Source organism: Rhynchophorus ferrugineus, unplaced genomic scaffold, assembly GCF_030347505.1.
Source record: "Rhynchophorus ferrugineus isolate W39M unplaced genomic scaffold, kcgeb_rfMv2 rfM10, whole genome shotgun sequence".
Taxonomy (NCBI): Eukaryota; Metazoa; Arthropoda; class Insecta; order Coleoptera; family Curculionidae; genus Rhynchophorus; species Rhynchophorus ferrugineus.
Window position 1 is genome coordinate 5,170,853 of NW_027472589.1, and position 19,814 is coordinate 5,190,666.

Below are 19,814 nucleotides of genomic sequence, written 5' to 3' on the forward strand. Positions count from 1 at the left end.
TCACTCACCGTTTCCTAAACATAATTGTCACATTCCAACGTTTAAACTGTTTAGCGCGTTCTGATTTTATTTATTTATATTGTTTATTTTATATTTTACAGATAAAAAATTGGTGTTGTGTTACCAATAGAAAGAAATGATTGAACTGGGAATCGATTTCTTCGATAGCGACGATAAGTGAAGTAAGTTTTAAGAAGAATAATACAACTTTTATAGATTTAGAGCACACAAAATGTGGTAGAAAATTAAGTAAAAGCATTAAGTAGAAATACTATCAGTATAACACTTGGCAAGAAAGTAGTATAACGTGGGGCAAAAGTCCCACTACCATTTTGATTGCCTATAACTTTGCTCAAAGGAAACATAAGTAAGTTTGGTTTTCATAAAATGTTTATATGGTCTTTACATTTTTCTTTCATTATAATTGAAAAATCATATCGGCTAAATAGTGACCGCAATTCGCTATGCAACTTTCGACTCTTTTTAGGGCATTTTTCATCATATCCTGCAATATCTGAAGCTGAATTCCTTCAATTTCGTGACGAATATTGTCTTTAAGATGTTGAATCGTCTGGGACTTATTCACATAAACTTTTGATTAAAAAAAGACGCATAAGAAAAATCTGGTGGTTTTAGATCCGGGGATCTGGCTGGCCGTGCTAAATCGCCACTTAACGTCACACACGAAATTAGTATTAGTGGAAAAACGTCATTCAATAATTGAATTGTTGAACAGACACAAGAAAATTTCGAATCATGTCTTGGTACCGTTCAGTAGTAACAGTAACTGGTTAACAGCTGGTTATTTAAAAAAAAAGGAACCTATGATGTTTCCAGCATGAATACCACACCGAGTTGTTTTTAATGGATGCAATGATGTTTCATGAATTCATTGAGGATTCTGTATTCCCCAAAACTGACTGTTCTGTTTATTGATGTGGCCACTGAGAAGAAAATGGGCTTCATCGCTCATTATCAGTTTAGACGAAAAATCTTCAATTTCACCAGACAGCCTTCAAACACTATTTCTGCTTGTTCTCGTGGCATATATTTATCCATAATAAAACTCGGATATCTACACAACACAATGGTTAAAACGAAACTGAGCTAAAGGTCACATAGCTAAGATGGCGCGCAATCAAAATGGTAGTCTTACCCCACCCTATATCAGTATAACACTTGGCAAAAAAGTGGGAACCCTGAGAATAGTTATGGCATATCAAAATCAATCAATTGACACCTACTGAAACATTTTTATGATGGTGATTTGAGGATATGGATGCATTTTCTGTAGCTTATGCCATACCTTATCGAAATCTTCTGCTACATATAGCTGAACATATATTTTTACCTTCATGGGCTTATATAGGATGTAATAAAAAAAAGTACTAACGAATGAAACATTGTTCAATTATATTCATCAACAAGAAATTTTTTGTTATGTATTTATTTTCACATAAAAATACGTAAGATGTTAATGAAAGGTTTTTAATTTATCCACAAACACTATCTATGAAAAAAATCAGCAAAAATCACTATGAAGCCACCGCCACTGACTAATTAGATGCTTCCTAAACACATATATCATTATTATTCAGTTTCGCATCGCCAATATTTAAATTTGTCCAAACCTCAGGAATGGTTAGTTCGCGATCCACGATTCTTCGCATCAGAAAGAGGCCAGGTCCGGATGTATACGGTCATCGCATAAATTTTCGATCGTAAATTGTCAAAAAAGATGAGCAGGTAGGACGGAGAATGAAATATGAAGGCGACAAACGCCGATCTGTCTCGATGTTATTTATTTTAAGTCGGCCAAATGTTCTGGGTGGTTTTTCTTCATGCCTAAGCGGGGGTAAATATTTCTAAACGGCTTTATCTGAAGAGGTGAGACGTATGAATGCGAAGAGACGTGTCCGCTTGTCGGACCGTAGAAAAACGGATGAATTTCGACGAAATAGCAGAAAGTTACAGGGGGTTTCCTTCGTTTTTGTTGTCCTTAATATTTCAAGATTCAGTCTAGTAAATAATAGTCACTTGAGTAAGTGATCGATCGTGTGAATTATACTCTAAAATAAATTTCAAATATTATGGAAACATACATATCGATTCATTTAAGTCTAGTCCAACGGAATGTTCCAACGGATGAAATATCTACCAATTGGGTCATTGATTGGTCAATCTATGGTCTAAAACTCCCCATAACGGTATTATTATATTGAGATCTGCTGCTTGTAGTGACCACGGAAGATGTCCTGATGATATTTTGATGCTCCTCTGACGAAAGACTGAACCTTTTTAGCTGAGTGCATGGGTGCATTATCATCTTGGATTGAATGGTAAGTGTTTGGTAACACCGTTAGTCATTGTAAGCACCTCGTCATTGAATATGTCGAGCCCACCACTTTTCCACTTCTTTCGCAGCTTAGCGTTGACTTCCGTTATAAACTGTTTCGCAGCAGCAACTATTTCATGAATATTAGGTTCATGGAGCTCCCGCAGTACTTTTTTACAAGTTTTTAAGTTGTACAATGAAAAGAGTATAATCAAAACCAAATGGATCTCTGTTCTGAAGAAATGATTCATTACAAAGCAAATGAACATAGATCTTTCATATTTGTCCAAGAGATAACAAATATTGATATTTTTTTTATATGAATTATATAGTCATGAATGTTTGCCATTTTTTGCCACTTTTATATTTAGCTATAATTTCTGTTGAATCGAGTGGTAGTATAGTATTTTTTATACAACGATTAGGATTATACGTTATAAAAGTTATACAACAAAACGTATATTTTTCTGTACACATCATATCTAAAAAACAATAAATTATAAATCAATTTAACATAGATTTTCATTTCTTTCGCCTCGGAATACATATATTTGAGGTTTTATCTTCATCCAATAACAAAAACTGATACTTTCTCCATATATATAGTTGTAAAAATTTGTGATTTTTGCCATTTTTAGATATTTTACATTCATGTTTATTCAAAAAACAACACTTGCCAGCTTGGCTGGCGCATTGGTAAAGGCGACAACACCTACTGTTGCTATAGTCGCGGGTTCGAATTCTGCTGGGACATGGTCGTACATTTATGTTTGTGATTGTTTAATATTTGTGATTATCCTAGGCATGAATGTAAAATCTGACAAGGAAAATGATCCCAGTGACACCAGTAACCAAGCTGCGTAAGACCGGATGTCTTCTGGGATGATTTCTAAGTTGGTCACTTGCCAGTAGGTAGGCTTAATGCCGAGGACCGTGGTTCGGAGCCCACGTTAAACAGTAGGTCCAGTCCAGATAAACTCTCGCTGGTAAAAAGGAGAGTTCAAAATATGTATATAACAAAAATTAAAAAAAAGGTTATGTAGAAGCAAATGGCTAAATAATATATATTATAAAAAATTTATAATATATATTAATTATATTTAAATAACTAATTAAGAATAGATAAATAGGTTAGGTAGGTATTAAGCTAAATTGTGTGTATATAGTAGAATATAAAATACTTGTAACAGATAAGGTAAATAAGGGTTTCAATTATTTTAATTTTGTTATTACAACGATTATTATGTACATATTTTATTTTAAAATGTTCTTTTTGTGTTAAATATCTAAGATTAGAGTTTCTTATTAATTTTTTCAAGTCGGTTCAATTTTTTTCTTAAAAATATTTTTAATTTTCATAGGATACTTTTTCGATAAAGTACTATAATATCACGTTCTTTCACTTCAACACGGACCTAGAAATGATGCCACATAAAATACAATACATATTTCAACGAATAAAATCAATTAATTTTAACGACAATACTTCCTGAAGAAAATCAGGCAAAATCTTAGCACATTTTCTACTTTTTGCAGAATAATCCGTTTAAAATATAGTTACCCATTTTTTCCCAGAACTCCAGCGGCCTTTTCAACACTCTAACCCATTAGTTTTTCATTGTTCATCGGTAAACAGATGTTGGTTTATGGAGCAAGCAAAAAATAGGTCTTTCTGTTCGATTCTCAGGCAGTTCAACGTGTCGTTTGATCTTTTGAGGTCATCTAGGAATGATGAAGAATCTATTGTGTCTTATTTTTCAGGTCACAATGCACGAGAAATGTGCATTAAATGGATACAGAGAGTGACGATTTGATAGAGAATATTTTAGTATTGTTTTTCATAGAACAGAGAAAAGAGTTTGATTCAAATATTTGTGTCCTAATTTAGCTGGAATTAATCGAGTTGTTCAGCAAGTCTTGTCGCTTGATGAAGAAACCCATTTTTAAGTATTTGAAATATATCTTATACTTCTTCCGATTGTGGGGCTCTTATTATTACTTATAATTTGTCCCTACAGTGACTTATAACTAGGTAAAAACTTACAACTAACTGAAATCGACTATCGACTGTTTAGTGTTTAGTAAGACAACTTTTTACTATCGATTGTTTCAGTCGCTATTTTCGGTCCGACTGATTTTGTTACTCTTTACTATCGACTGTTTCAGTCGTGTACTTTTAGTTACTATTTTTGGTTCTACTAGTTTCATTCGACTGATTTTTAACGTTCTGACTCTGTCGTCCTAGGATCAAAGAGATGGGTCTATCAGTCAATTATAAAACCTATCTCATGTGGTGTAAATATGATCATTTTGTTCTAGTTTAAAAGAGATAACATGTTACCGAATTTTATGGACTGTGTAAAAAGAATGAGTAGTTTTTTCAATATAAACATGATTTAATACAATTATTTCGGACATAACTATGAGTCTTGAAGGTATTCATAGGGATATGTAGCTCTTTTAGGGATGTAAGTCATCCCCTCGTACACTATTAGGAAAGAAAATGTTTTAAACAGTGTAAAAATAAATCACAAAAAGACCCAATAGAAATTCCAAACATTGTTTACAAGCAATATAATATTTTAAAATAATATAATATTTTAAAGCATATAATAAAATTTTAAAAATATTTATATAATAAAAATTGTTATTTCAATTTGTATATAGACATATTTCAAAATCGAGAATTAGGCCACTCTGTGCAAGGTGTTAATAAAACAAAATGTAAACATAACAAACATGAAGAAACCAATCTTAAGTTTTTGTTCGAAAAGTAGCTATTAAAGAGTTAAGAAGAATTATCAGTTATTGTTATGGACAATGCTCCATACCATAGTGGAAAAGATCTCAACAAGTGGGCCCGCAATGCTGTGTTTAAGGAATGACTTACTTAATATAAATTTTGAAGATACCACGTTAAAGAGTGACGTATTTCAAATTGTTACTTGGTAAAAACACACATGATATGCTTAATTGCGTTCTATGTAATTTACATTTTTTATAAATAAGTCTGAAAAAGAGATACAGTATATCAGATTGCTGAACAATATGGTCATAACTCTTATGTTTTGCTTCCTATCGCTACATATTTAATGAAGTCAAATTGTTATCGGGTGTGGTAAAGAATTACTCTAGTAGACATGCATATCGAGATGTAAATCCAAAGAGGAATTGTTTGGATATATGGAAAGAAGGATTGTCTGTAATAGCACCCTTTGGCTTGAATTAACTACATCAGAAATACAGAAAACAAAACCAAATGGTGGAATTGTGAACTAGTGTTACTAGACAGTCGCTGCATGAAACTTTTGGATGGGGGATTATGATTCAATGCTGACAATCACCAAAACAACCATGTTCATAACCCTATGAGAGCGAAAAGAACCAAGAAAGTATATAATTAATATAGGACATCTGTAGAAAATCCTATTGTAGAGTGTAAAAGATTTATCTGCATAGATATGTATGTAATTGTTCAGAATATATATGAGCATTTAGTTAAAATATATGAGAGAAGAATTAAGACTAACTATCTTGCAGATATGGCAAATGTATTAAATCTAATTCTATCAAGATAAATGTACATAGGTAGCAACAGAAGAAACTAAGTCGAAACACAGTGATATCAAAATGACTGGACAAGGCATGACCGCAATGAAGGAAATAAGAACGAAACATAAAAAGGATAATAACATATGCTCACTAATGAGGGTCAAATACATTACTTGGATATACAATTGTTTATTGGGTAATCTAATAGAACAATAAAGAACAATGGTAATACAGTAATTTGGAAATTAATATTGTACTAAGAATATATACTGTAAGATATATTAATTAAAGTAAATTAAAGCTTACTAAAAGGCCCTAGTTTTTTACCAATGGTATAATAACCCTCTCTGACAAGAAATATTGAATCATACATCTTTAAGCTGAAGGACGTTCGAACTTGTGACACTCCGGAGGAAATCGGTAAACGGATACGTGATATGTTATCAGATAATCGATCAGGTAATATGCCTGAAATTACTAGGCAGCTTGGTATTTAAATCCATTGCATAGTATGAATAAAAAATAGTATATAGACATATTTAGCTGTGGTTAATAGCATCTTCGTATGAATACATTCGGACGTCGTTAACTGAATACTAAACGAGGATATTAAATTACCAGATTTATACGACTCACGGCTATTTTTCGTTGAAATATTTTTAGTGTTATTGTTCGTAATTATCACGTATTGACATAAAATCGGCTATAGGAATGTCGAATGTTATTTAAACACAACATATATGCTATAAGAAATATGTTGCATGCAATAAATATTTCATTGTACATAGTATTTATTACTAATTGTAATATTAAATAATTTAAAAGTTTTTCGCCTTCACCAAAACTTACCTGCGCCATTATGTCAGTACATAATAAATAAACGGTTAAAACATAAAAATTCTTTATGATATTTACAATACACTCTTAATTTATAGTATATGATTTTATATACACCTACTGTATTAAATGTTATATTTATTTTTGTGGCAGTTTTATACAAATCAAAATAACAGGCACATTTAAAATAACCACATTCATATTAAAATTTTACCCCACTTTTATAAATATATAGACATATATTTTAGCTTTGTATTTTAATGTAATGTATTCAATAGTATTTTAAAACTCACAAGCTACAGAATTATATAAAATTACTTAACACTAATATTATTTTTAATGGCTAATATATGATTAAAACTAGGAATTAAGAAGATACATATTTTTTAAACTTACCTTCGCGATTTTGTCACAATTAAAATTAACTCTTTTACATAACTCATTTAAATGTATATATCATTTAATAATGCACATAATCTTATGTATATATTAATTTTTCACTGCAAATTATTATATCAACTGTTGTTATACTGTAATTTTATAAGAATAACAATTTTTATTATCAAAACAATTACAATTCATGGACTACTTTGACAATTTTTGATATATTATTGGATGCATAAGCTCGGTGACTACTAATATTAGAGTAATATGCAATATATATATATATCTATATATATATATATATACATATATATAGAATTTAGAAACAATTTTGAAAAAATCTTATAAAGAGTAAATTTAATTATAAATTAAATTGCTCTAAAATGAAATATGCTAATGTAAATTATCATATGTATTACTGGTTGCCCGCCAAAAACGTATTAATTTTTATTTTATTCATAATTTTCTGAAAAAATGATTCATCCACTGTTCCTATATATAATTTTTAAAAACAGGACAAATAATAAACGACGGACTAAACCGAGAAATTAAAAATTTATTGAAACAATTATCTTCCTAAGACAGCACTAAATGTTCAGTTGCGAGTACTTCACAAAAAAGTCCTAAAATAGCTATCGATATAACTTGGTTACGTTAGAATGATGACTCTTTAGGACTGCAATTTAGTGGTGTGCTGGTGGAGCATCTTTATCTACATAATCGATTTGATCTTCTTCATCGTGAGGCCAGAAGGTAGGTTTATTAAGAGGATCTAGAGCAAGATCTGGGAAGGCATCGCGGTAATCTTCTAAAGTCATTTGATCGTACGGCAAAAGACTGGCCAGATGGGCCAATTGCTTCTTATATCTATTAAATGAGTGTAAATGGACAGCATATCATTTTTATTTTTATTTTTGTTATATTATACTTACTCAGCAATCCTGGCATTAGATTCAGCCTTAAACTTTTCAATATCGGCCTTAAGTTCCTTCTCCTGAGCATCAATTTGATTGCTGACAGTGTCAGGAGGATAAGGAATGGTTAAGGCAGCGTACTGCTTCTGAAACTCATCGACCATGCCAGCTACTGGAACCCTTTGCTTGTAAAAAGCCCAATCGATTGCTGGAGCTTTTTCGGGTTGAGCTAGTACTCTAAGAAAATGTTTATATAGCTAAATACTCATCCGATTTTATTGACGAGTTATGTAAAAGACCAAGATATCACATAACCTACCTTCTCAAATATCCATCGGATTTCGCTTTGAATGCCAAAAATGTTTGACGCTGATGTTCAGGGACCCTCTCAGCGAACTGGCTCCAGTTTATGGAACTTTGTGCGATCCTCTTTGCTGCCATTTTAATAATCTATTTTATTAAAAATCAGCCGTACTTAGACCAAGTTATGCAATTTTTGACACTGACGTTGACAATAAAGCACTGCCAACACAAAGCGAATTAAAACAATGTAATACGTTTTATTTAATTTTCAAATATATTAGAACTTTTTTCGACAATCTATCAATATTTTCCCAATAATATTACGTGGTATGTTTTAATTAAATTCCTAGCCGAATTTTGATGAAAAAAGCGATTTTCAACTTAACCTTGGTCGCAAAGTGGTAGGGTAAAAACAAATGAACCCGCATGACAAGCCTGTCCCTTTTCAGTCTGTTTCTAGGCAAGATGGCTGCCACAGTCAATAGATTCCTGTGTTTGTGTTGATGTTCAATGAAAATAGTGCCATTTTATGTATGAAAAAACAAGTTTTTGGACAGTAGAAAGGACAATTTCGTCGAGTTCTGTCTGATAACCGCGTCCCCCGAAGATTTGTGCATGTTTTATGCGGAAAATGAGGTCAGTATTTTTCTTATTTTGATCCCGCATAGACATGTCATTGTGCATTGTACGGCAATTATATGAGGGAATTCTCGATTAATAACGGAGCGCATCAATCAAGCACGCGATATTTTTTGATTAAGCGCCCATACATCCCCACGAAGGGGGCGAAACACAGCCAGCGAACAGAGAAAGTGTTTATTGTTGAAAACTGGTCCTGTGTTTTATTGTTATTTTTGTTTCGGAACAAAATAAAATAAAGCTGCCCAGTGCGCGTTGAATAGACCTGTTTCGAAGTTTTACAAGCAACTTTTCTTCGAGTTATATGTAATTTTAATAGGCGTATTCCGCTTGAGCGTATTTAAATCAGATAGGAGGCATGTTACAGACCAGAGCCCAATGAAACTTTCAGCTCTTTGTATGTGTGTACGGTTTGCATTTATTGCATCCACGATCCTACCAGCTCAGTTTCGATAATATTCGAGTCTTTTTTGTTCGTTTCGGACTTTTTAGTCCGGATATTTATACTCTAGAGGAAATTGATGATATATATTCATAAACACGCCCAACAAATGTGTGATTCATTTCATGATAAAACATTAGTTTTTTTTCATTGTTATTGAAAAAGAAATTCATTAGAATACCCGACTATCGCTAAGTTATGCATTTTGATATCAAACCGATAGATTATGTTATTAAAAATGTGCCAGGATGTAACAGGAGTATTATAAGTTATTACATGTTTTAATAAGCAGGATTCTACATAATAGTTGATAATAAAAGTTTGTGGTCTGTCAACGCTTGTGGACTATGAGATACGAACGTATATAATGTTGGAACATTTTTATTTTATTCGCTCATTGCTATAAAATGACTTCGTGAATGATGACTTTTGAATTTATGAAGTAATCAATCTATGAGGATTTTCTTTGTTTGGCCTACTTTGACATTTACTTATAATTTTTTTTATTACTAATCATATTCTTTAAGATTATACCGCATGTGTGTTTGTATGTACATGCAGTTCTATCATATACTCATTTGTTTTTTGGATATGGACAACATCTTGACTTTTTTAATCTATTATTTATTATTATGTTTAATACATATTTTAGGTTTTATAGATACATGCATTTGTTTTATACAGTATTTAAATATAGATATTTTCTTTTTTTTATGGAATCTTTATTGAAATCAACTTGGTATAGGTAGATTTATTTTTGGATATTCTCAGGCATACTTTGATATTTTTTTGTGATCCTTCTTATATTTCAGATAAATGTCATATTTTTAATTTTATTTTCAGATAAATTCAGTTATTTTACTTTCTAGGTATAATAATATGTATGTTACTTTGATTTTTTTAAATCCCGTACATGTTAAATAAGGTTAATGAATGTTAGGCTCATTTAATTTTTGGACAGGCCTACTGCTTTGATTTGTTCTATTTGTTTATAGAAATGTAAGATTTATTTTTGGAAATTTTCAGGCCAACTATGATATTTTTTGTAATCCTGCTTTTATTTCAGATAAATTTCAGTTTTTTTTTCAGATAACCAGTTATTGTACTTTTTAGATATAGTAATATGTACTTTGATTTTTTAAAATATCGATCTCATATGTTTCTCATATGTTAATATGTTAATGAATGCTACATATTAATTCTTGGGCAGGCCTACTTTGTTTTTTTATAATGGCTTAATCCTTTTATAGATTTTTTATGTTTCATTGAATCCTGATTTATTTTTGCAGATAAATGTAGTTTTGTTTTATGCACCTATTTGTTTTTAGATATAGGCAGGTCCACATTGATATTTTTAGTTTTATATCAAATCCTTATGGTTTTACTTTTTGTAGATTATTAATTTATTTATTTTTGGATATGGCCCGGCCCACCTTGATTTGTTCGGTATTTTTTTTATAATACTGGTAATTTTAAACAGATTACTTGGATTTTTATTTTATTCTGATGTTGTGTGTTATGCAAACAGCTGTAATTTAGTTTTATACATTCATTAAGTTTTCGATATAAACTACTTCTTCTTTTAAACAATTCCAATTAATTTTTTGCAACTTTTGTCATTAGATTTAAGGGGTTTCGAATAGTTAGATTTACCTACAAGTTTTAGTGGGTTTTTCTCGTGAACATTATGAAACTCAGTTAGTAGTATTTTTTTCTCATTATCTCAAGCAGTATTTCGTAATATCTGAAGCGTGCCCTATATTAATTTTAAACGATGATAAAGAGCATACCAGCTGCACCATAACCCACACAGGAAACCGGGTCCTTCCATCGTTCTGTATCGATCCATTCCCAGTTTTTTTCTCGCTGTAAGTCATTAGAAATCGAGACATATCGCACATATGGCACGCTGCACTCTTGCAACGTTCTTTTGTTTATTTACCGGGTGTTTGTGGGCCCGGGCGATATATTTTCGAGGTTTATTATTCTTCTGTAGTACCGTGATGTTCCGGTCCTATTTTTACGCTTAAATGTTATATGGGAAACTGCGAGAGGTTCCGTAAACATAGAGCCGACTGGATCGTTGTGGTTTTTCTTTCTGGGTCTGTCGTATTTATTCGGGAGGGACCCAAAGTCAAATAGCATCGCTTCATCGATACGATTTCAGTCCGAACCGCAAGCATTAAAGTTGGTTGGAGAGAAATAAACCTTTTGTGTCGCAACATATTTATTTTACGACATATCTCATAAACAATAGCCGATTATTCGGTATATCCTGTTGAAGTTTACAGCCGACGGCTAATCTTTTTTTTATCACAAAAGATACTGGATCACCAAGGTCGTTCATTAACGCTTTGAAGATGATTGCGCGTCTACATGATCGCGCGGGTCATACAACGCATATAGCGGATGAATGCTCGGTCTACGTTCGTAATATTTGATGTACAAGGTGTGCTGATACGGTATCTCGACGGTTTATTTCGTTGGATGTAGTAAATCTTCTTCAAACAAATCATTTGGAAATATCTCCGGTGTATTTTAGTAGAATTACGGTTTTAATTGTTCTTTAGAGTTGTTAATGAGTTGGGGGGAAAATAATTTCGGTTTTTGTAACAGCTATCAAGTCACGCCATCATGAACGTGAATAAATATCAGGCCTATACATTAGTTTTAAAGGATTTATAACAAATGGTGTTAACTGTAACAGGTCAATTGAAAAGTCCCCGGCCTACCATAGTAAAACACACTTTTTGGCAAAATTGATTTTTTTATTCAACATAATTCCCCTCAAGGATGATCAATAAAGGTAGCCAATGATACAGACGCCATAACATTGCCAGCCGACTGTTGCGTTTTCCCACGCTTTTAAGCCGGTTCATCCTGTGCAGTCCACTCGGATAACTGTCTATTGGGCTTCAGAGTGAAATGATGGAGCCATGTTTCATCCATTGTCAGATATCGACGCAAAAACTCGGGTTTATTACGCTTGATCATCTTCAAACACACTGCTCCGAATCATCAACTCGTTGATTTTGGTCAAAAGTGAGCTCGTGCGGCACCCACTTTGCACAGAGCTTTCTCATACCCAAATATTCGTGAATGATATGATGTACACGTTCAGTTGATATCTTTAGACTGTCTACTATGTCATTCAGTTTCAATTTACGGTCATTCAAAATCATTTTGTGGATTTTTTAAATATTTTCGTCGGTAACTACCTTTGGGCGTCCACTGCGTTCACCGTCTTCGGTGCTCATTTCACCATGTCTAAACTTAGCATACCAATCCTTGATGGTTGATTTTCCTCGGGCAGTGTCCGGAAACTCGGCATCAAGCCAAGTTTTTGCTTCAACTGTATTTTTTCCTTTATACCAATATTTTGTCAGCATGCGAAATTCCTTTTTATCAATTTTTTTACAATAACAAAAGTTGCTTCATTCAAAATGCTATAATTCACAAACTAATGATCCGACAGGTGTCAAATTTATACACGCATCTTTTGAGGGTTACGACTAACTAAAAAACATATGGATTTAATTCTAGTAGTGCCATCTATGTGTCAAGCCGGTGAGTTTTCAATTGACCTGTTATATTTATTGCATGGTGTTCAACTTCATGTTTCAGTAATCAACAGTGCATTGAAAATATACGAATTTGTACCGAGTAATTCGCATTCGCGGGAAGTTTTACTGTTTGCTTCAGTTTAAAGAAAAATGCGGCTGGAGGTTATCGAATGCTGTGTGAAGCTTACGGAAACCATAAAAAAACTTAAAAAATATTCTTTTCGCCATAAAATGCTTAATTCTATATTATATCTATGTAACCTCTTTCATTCTTAGAAAATTAAGTATATATTTAATGTTTAAAAATTTGCAAAACGGTTTCCTATAGTCGGGATATATAGAAACATTTGATATATATTCATCAGATTTTTGAAAGGTCATGGGTTGTCTCGATACTACAGGATTTGGTTGTGCAGAATGTTTTAACCAATATCTTCATCATCGTCAAAGAAAAGAAGTATAAATTTACAGTTAAATAATCCTAAATTCAACACATTAATTATGTGAACCAGAACGTAACTATATCGAAGAAATTCGGTCCGATTCGCCATAAACATCAGGACATATATAAGGACATGGACAAGAAGGGTCCCCCACGACCTGCTTCCTTTTTCAATGAACTTACGGCACGCACAGCCACAGACAACAGTGTTCATAGGATAACTGTACATTGTTATTAATGGTACGAAACAAAAGGCACCACCACCAGGCCAGACGCAGATATCTCGAGAAGAATTCGTAACGAACTGGTACCACGTCGTCTGGCAACTCCAAAGAAAACAGAATCGGTTCTTGCACAATCAATTTGTTTTATTACTAATGAGTTTAACGACATCAACGTAAAAAAACGACGGTGAACAGGAAACCGATATAAAATTAAAAAATGCAGCGACCGTTGAATGAATAATGAGTATCGAAAATTTCAATCGTCGTCACTTGTAGATAATCTGTTGTACATCTACGCTGAAAACTGATAAAAACGTCGATATTCGTAACTGTCAAAATGAGAGTGTTTTTGATTCCAAGTATTATTTAAAAATTAGGTCAAGACACTTACTACATAGATAAAGCGATACAAACTACTATTAACTATCAAGTATTGTTACTTATTTTTCATTTTTTTTCAGATAAATTCTCAGAATAAAAAACGGAAATAATAGTTAACTGATAAATTTATACAAACATAGTTGATTACAATGTTTAGGGTAGTGTGATGTAATCATATAATATCGAGACAAGCAAGTCCTCCCAAACATATGGTGAATATGTTTATATACTTTTATTTAAATGTTTTCTTGTATCCAGAGTCTATGAAAAAGTTTTGCAGACTTTTTACCAGTAAATTTACACTTCTTTTCTGTAACTATGAGAGAAGTGTTAATTAGAACACTCAGTCAACTACTTTAGACCAAAAAATCGTTTATTTTTTCGTAGTTTGGTGATCGATCGACCTTAAAATGGCCAAGCGTTACTAGATCATATAATATCGAGACAAGCAAGTCCTCCCAAACATATGGTGAATATGTTTATATACTTTTATTTAAATGTTTTCTTGTATCCAGAGTCTATGAAAAAGTTTTGCAGACTTTTTACCAGTAAATTTACACTTCTTTTCTGTAACTATGAGAGAAGTGTTAATTAGAACACTTAATCAACTACTTTAGACCAAAAAATCGTTTATTTTTTCGTAGTTTGGTGATCGATCGACCGATAAAATGGCCAAGCGTTACCAGATCATATAATATCGAGACAAGCAAGTCCTCTCAAACCAGAAAAGGTTTCGCAGAATTTTTGACAATGCATTTATAGTCTTTTACTTAGAATGAAGGATGTCTTAGGATTCTAACTCACCCAACTGGTGAAAAAATGTTTTTCTTAACCATTTGATGATTGATCTGGATCTACAACGTATAAATCGGCATATACAAATAGCAACCATCGCAAAAGGATGGAGAATGCATCACATCTAAGAGAAAGCTGTTTAACTTAATAAAATATAATCGTATGGTGTTTTAATTTTCATAAATTAAATCTTATGTATATAATCGATTACTTATTGTGAGGAAATTGTTCCAAACTCTGTTGAAAAAACAGTGAACATAAAATTATAGAAGCAACAAGTGATTAAATGAGCAAATCTTCATTAACCATTCATAATTCAGTTATTCATCGGCCTGACACCTGCTGTGGAAATTTCTCTTAGGCTTGTAAAGTCTTAAAGGATTTTTTCCCTATTGCCTTATTGTGAAAAATCGGTACAATATATTTTATTCAAAGTATTGTCCATCTATAGCCACTACTTTTTCCCATCTTTCAGACAATTTACGGGTTTCATCTCGAAAGAACGATGAATCTTTTGAGGATTTCCACAAATCAACCTGGTTTTTTGATATCTTCATAAGAAGGGAAGCGCTACTCAGACAGGTCACGATTCATATGTCGGAACAAGTAGTAATCAGAAGGAGCAAGGTCTGGACAATACGGCGGGTGTGGCAGCACTTCCCATTTTTATGTGTTCGCCGGTTGTCGAGCATTGTCATGCTGAACAATGTTGTTGTGACTTTGCTCGTATTCCGGTCGTTTATCGTGCAGTGCTTGGTTCATCAACCCATCAATTATCGTCATTAGCTATACCCATTCATGGTTTCATCGAGTAAATTCTCGTCTTCACATTTTCTTGACTGTCCAGAAGGCTCTTTGTTTTCGGTGTTAAAATCGCCACTTTTAAACCTCAAAACCAGTATTCACACAGCGATTCACACCCGATGAGGTTCAGTCGCCTTTTCCTTCAGATTGAAGTAAAAATACTAATATATTGGATACAAATTCAGACATTTCCGACGTACTGAAATATTTATGTGATGGTGATGACCAGTGATGGTTTAGCATGAAATTGATTACAAATGTATCCGATGCGATTTTAATACACAGTAATACCATCTGTTGTGAACCCTTCAAACTAATTTACAGGCCCGATGCATTTAGAATTTAAGATCTAAATAGCCAGACCCAACCCCGATACTTTTTCTATGATTCACTATTCGTTTCTGCCTCTAAACACTACCATTAAACGTAGTCGGTCGCGATTTCGTTGGTCGTACCATTTTTTCACCGCTCTGGTCCTTTTATCTCTATTAGATCGACGTCATTGCTCCCGCGTATGTCGAACATTGGCACGGCACGCGGCGTTCTGGTGCGAGATTCTCGATCGGACAATCGGATTTCGATCTCGAATCGACTAATTAATTACTAAACGTTTGGCCGGTTCACAAAAATGTCTTTGGGACCTTTCGGTGGGTCTCGCCGTTCGTTGAACCGCCCGGTTTTTTTCTCCTCTCTGGGCTACCGAGAGGAGGATATTGCATTTCGCCGTCTATTAATGCCGCGTTTTTTATTATTATTTTTATCCCGCGAGATGCCGGCTCTGTTTTACATAATTGTTTGTTCTGTGTGGTTTTTTTCGTCTGTCGAGTACAGTTACAGGTGATATAATATCGTTTTGTACATCTATATTATACAAGCAAAGTTAAGAAAGAAACAAAAAATTATATTGGCGTTAAAATACTTCCAAGAAAAGATTAATTCAGATCACCAACCTAATAAATGCTTCTACCAAATGAATCTCCGCAGGAGTCCCGCAAATTGCTTCGCTAGCCCCAGCTTTGTTCAACTTGGTTGATTTACCACTCCACGAACATTCCCACACAGCATTGTATGCAGATGATACAGCTTTCTTTACCACCGGTTACAATCTCGAAGCCATCCGCGACAGACTGCAAGCCCAACTGAACCAGGCGATTGTGTGGTACAAATTCTGGCGGCTACAGATAATCCCAAGCAAAATTCGGGCTATTCTGTTCCACCGCAAAAAGGAGTTCCGCGCTTATCGCCTCCAAATCGATAAAGTCCCTATCCCCTCGCTCCAGAAGGTATCATACCTCGGTCTCCAGTTCGACCGCATGTTCTAATGGTCAGCCCAGATTCAGCACGTTATCTGCAAAGGCAATGGCGTGTACAGTCTGCTCTTCCCACTCATCTGCAGAAAAAAGCGAACTCCCAATCCCCCAGAAACCGACTCTGTATAAAATGCTAGGATGTCCAGTCCTCTGTCGTCTCTGAGAGACAACTTGAACTACTCCAAGTGTACGTCAACACTCACCTCGAATCAGGCATCCCGTTTGTGAAGAGTTTCACGAACATGTTCAGTGTAAGGTTCTCCCCGGACGCCTTATAATACGATAACAACTTGATAAAATCCCTACCCATCCACAAACCCCGCTAGATAACCAACTACGACAATCCCAGTCGTAACCCAAGTAAAACACTTCTCTATCCGAACACGAAGCGACATCGGCAAAAGACCATTTGGTTCTAGCCGGTCATTCTGGAACAGGAAAGAAAATGCTTCATTCAGACTACAATATGTACCACAACCGTGGAAGGTGTCTGAAGTAATTATGACTCCTAAACCAGGAGGAAAGCCACCCCATGAAAGAAAACTCTTACTGGTCGATATCACTAATCGGCAATAGCTACGTCCAAATTATCTGAAAATTTTCTATAGAAACCGGTAAAAGGGAGCATCTTACTTTGGATCATAAATAGGTTTTCGGGAAACAACATTCCGCGATTGATCAGATTCATGGAATCACCAACGTCATTACTAGGAGGAAAGAAAGATCGCTCAAGCTTTCAATAAAGTTTGTCATAGGATTTAAAGCATAATGTTAAAGTGCTTCTGTCTATTCAAAAATGTTTGAATCTGTATGTAACTGACCGATACTTAAAGAGTCAAACAAGAAGATGCCTGTTCGGACTTGAGGAAAATACAAGAGGGTGTGCCGTTGGGAAGTGTAGTGGGGCCAGTTTTTTATTTGCTATGGCCGTATGGAAATACAGTCAAATATCTTGGGATGATCCTTAATGTTAAACTCAGGTAGAAGCCACAAGTTAAGAAAAAATGTGAAGAATCAGCCCTATCAGTATAAAATAAGCTTTTGGTTCACCAACATGTTTTGAAACCAGTATGGACTTAAGGCGTTCCACTTTGGGGTTGTATCAGACAAAACTATGGAAATATCATATCTATGCCCAACGACATAAACGCAGGCTGCATCACGACATAAACGCAGGCTGCATCAGCACATCAGCGTTGAGGTTCTCCAGCTCCTAGATAATGATGGCTTAGTCAGAAAATCAAAGGGAATAAAACTATTTTATCTAATTCAGTGATGTTATCACTAAAACTCAGTGCGCATTAAAAACAGTGACATAGATGTTATCTCAAAGTGTCACTCGTAAAATAAAGATCTCGTAATTTTAAAACCGTAGTAAATTGGGATAAAAACAAATAGCTTATCGGTGTTAATTTACCAGATTACTATAACAAATAATTAAAACAATTCTTTCTAAACTAACTAAACACTAAAATTCTCTTTAGTGGGCGTAACTAATATCACTGTTGATTTTGTTACATTAGACAGTACTTGTATCTAACATTATGTGTTTCACTTGTTTGAAAATTACTTTTAAAATGGATATACAGTGGATGCAAAAATACATGAACCATATAATAATAACTAATTTCGACATATGCTTTTAAAACAGCTGCTATTCTTGGCGGAATAGATTTGTAGAGTGAACCAAAATAGCAATGAACTCACGTCATCATCGTCAACTTTTGTTTTAGTTTGTTTTACACATAAATCGACAACAACCTAATTTTTAATAGTATCAATACTTACCTCTCCAACGTAATTTACTGGCAAGTGAAGGCCATCATTATCTCGTTCCTGTTCGACGTAACCTATTAGAGACGCAATCTGACGTTTCTGACTCGTAACTATATGTACATTGGCTTCAAAAGTTTCAGTTTCTTTTTTATAACATTCGATTATTATCACTAATGTTTTGAAGAGTTTTGCAGACATTTGGCACCCAAGCAACTAGACTTACTTCTTACAATGGATGTGTTTAGTACAATCTTAATTTACAAATTATTGTATTACTACTGTTTTGTTGTACTTGCATTAATACACAGTACACTTTAATACGAGTACGGGTTTAATACATCAATATGTATTTCCTAAATTAAAATAAAACCAAACTACTTCAGCTAATGTTAAGAATACACTAAAAAAGTTCATGTGGTTTGGTTCGCTTCAATATTCTAATTTCCAGTCGTCCAGTAGCTGTATTGCTTGCACGTTGCTGTGATGATTTAGCAACCTTATATCATGTTTTAAGGCGAAATCTTGGATAACTTCGTAAATCCATTTGATTTCGAGGTCATCGTGTAGCTTATTCGTTTGTTACGTAGCGATAAGCAGTGGTAATCAATCGTAGAGCTTTGTGTTGTGTGCGTCGGTTTACTAGTTGGTTTGGTGATTTGGTGCAACCCCATAAGTCCAAATTGGCTTTATGATTTATTGATGAAACAATCTCTTTGATTTCAGCGGTTGCTTGATTTTGAGTCTGTCTGGTCTGCTTTTTGTCTAAGGTGATATTTCTAATTTAACTGACCATGGAGATGTATTCCAAGGTATTTAGCTGATTCTGCTTAAGGAATCGACACCCGTCAAGTAATTAATTAGGTTTTTGTCATTTGGCCGCAACGCAAAATTAATATGGTCAGATTTGGAGCTATTGTTGCTATTAAGCTGTATCTATTTCCAGTCTCTGGTTTATTTGTAGATCTTGTTGAATGCTACTTGTACTTTTTCAACAGCCTTAGACATAGATGCATCTTTTGCTATGATAACTATGTAGTCGGAAAATGTTCCAAGTACTATTTCTTTTATGCAGATACAGGAGTGGTCCCAAGACCCTGTGGAACTCCAGTCAAA

At 33.8% G+C, this 19,814-nt stretch overlaps 3 protein-coding genes across 3 annotated transcripts in view; 1 reads left to right on the forward strand and 2 right to left on the reverse strand.

The window, feature by feature from the left end:
- LOC143203369 (protein APCDD1) overlaps positions 1-7,256 on the reverse strand; it is a 31,672-nt gene extending 24,416 nt beyond the window's left edge. The window contains exon 1 of the mRNA XM_076415471.1: positions 7,121-7,256. The gene's annotated coding sequence lies outside the window, so the exon portion shown is untranslated. The remainder of the gene's footprint in view (positions 1-7,120) is intronic.
- A 388-nt stretch (positions 7,257-7,644) lies between these two features.
- On the reverse strand, positions 7,645-8,546 carry LOC143203379 (ATP synthase subunit d, mitochondrial). Its single transcript, XM_076415489.1, has 3 exons — positions 8,342-8,546; positions 8,041-8,259; positions 7,645-7,975 (listed from the first exon to the last, which is right to left on the reverse strand). Exons 1-3 carry the CDS (start codon positions 8,461-8,463, stop codon positions 7,792-7,794), a joined length of 525 nt encoding a protein of 174 aa, XP_076271604.1. The 5' UTR covers positions 8,464-8,546; the 3' UTR covers positions 7,645-7,791.
- Positions 8,547-8,595: 49 nt separating this feature from the next.
- Src64B (Tyrosine-protein kinase Src64B) overlaps positions 8,596-19,814 on the forward strand; it is a 54,214-nt gene continuing 42,995 nt past the window's right edge. The window contains exon 1 of the mRNA XM_076415472.1: positions 8,596-8,961. The gene's annotated coding sequence lies outside the window, so the exon portion shown is untranslated. The remainder of the gene's footprint in view (positions 8,962-19,814) is intronic.

Coding starts and splice junctions, on each gene's coding strand:
- LOC143203379 (XM_076415489.1), bottom strand. CDS start 8,463: ATGGCAGCAAAGAGGATCGCACAAAGTTCCATAAACTGGAGCCAGTTC. Junction 8,260..8,341: donor TCCGATGGATATTTGAGAAG/GTAGGTTATGTG, acceptor ACATTTTCTTAG/AGTACTAGCTCAACCCGAAA. Junction 7,976..8,040: donor TCTAATGCCAGGATTGCTGA/GTAAGTATAATA, acceptor CTCATTTAATAG/ATATAAGAAGCAATTGGCCC.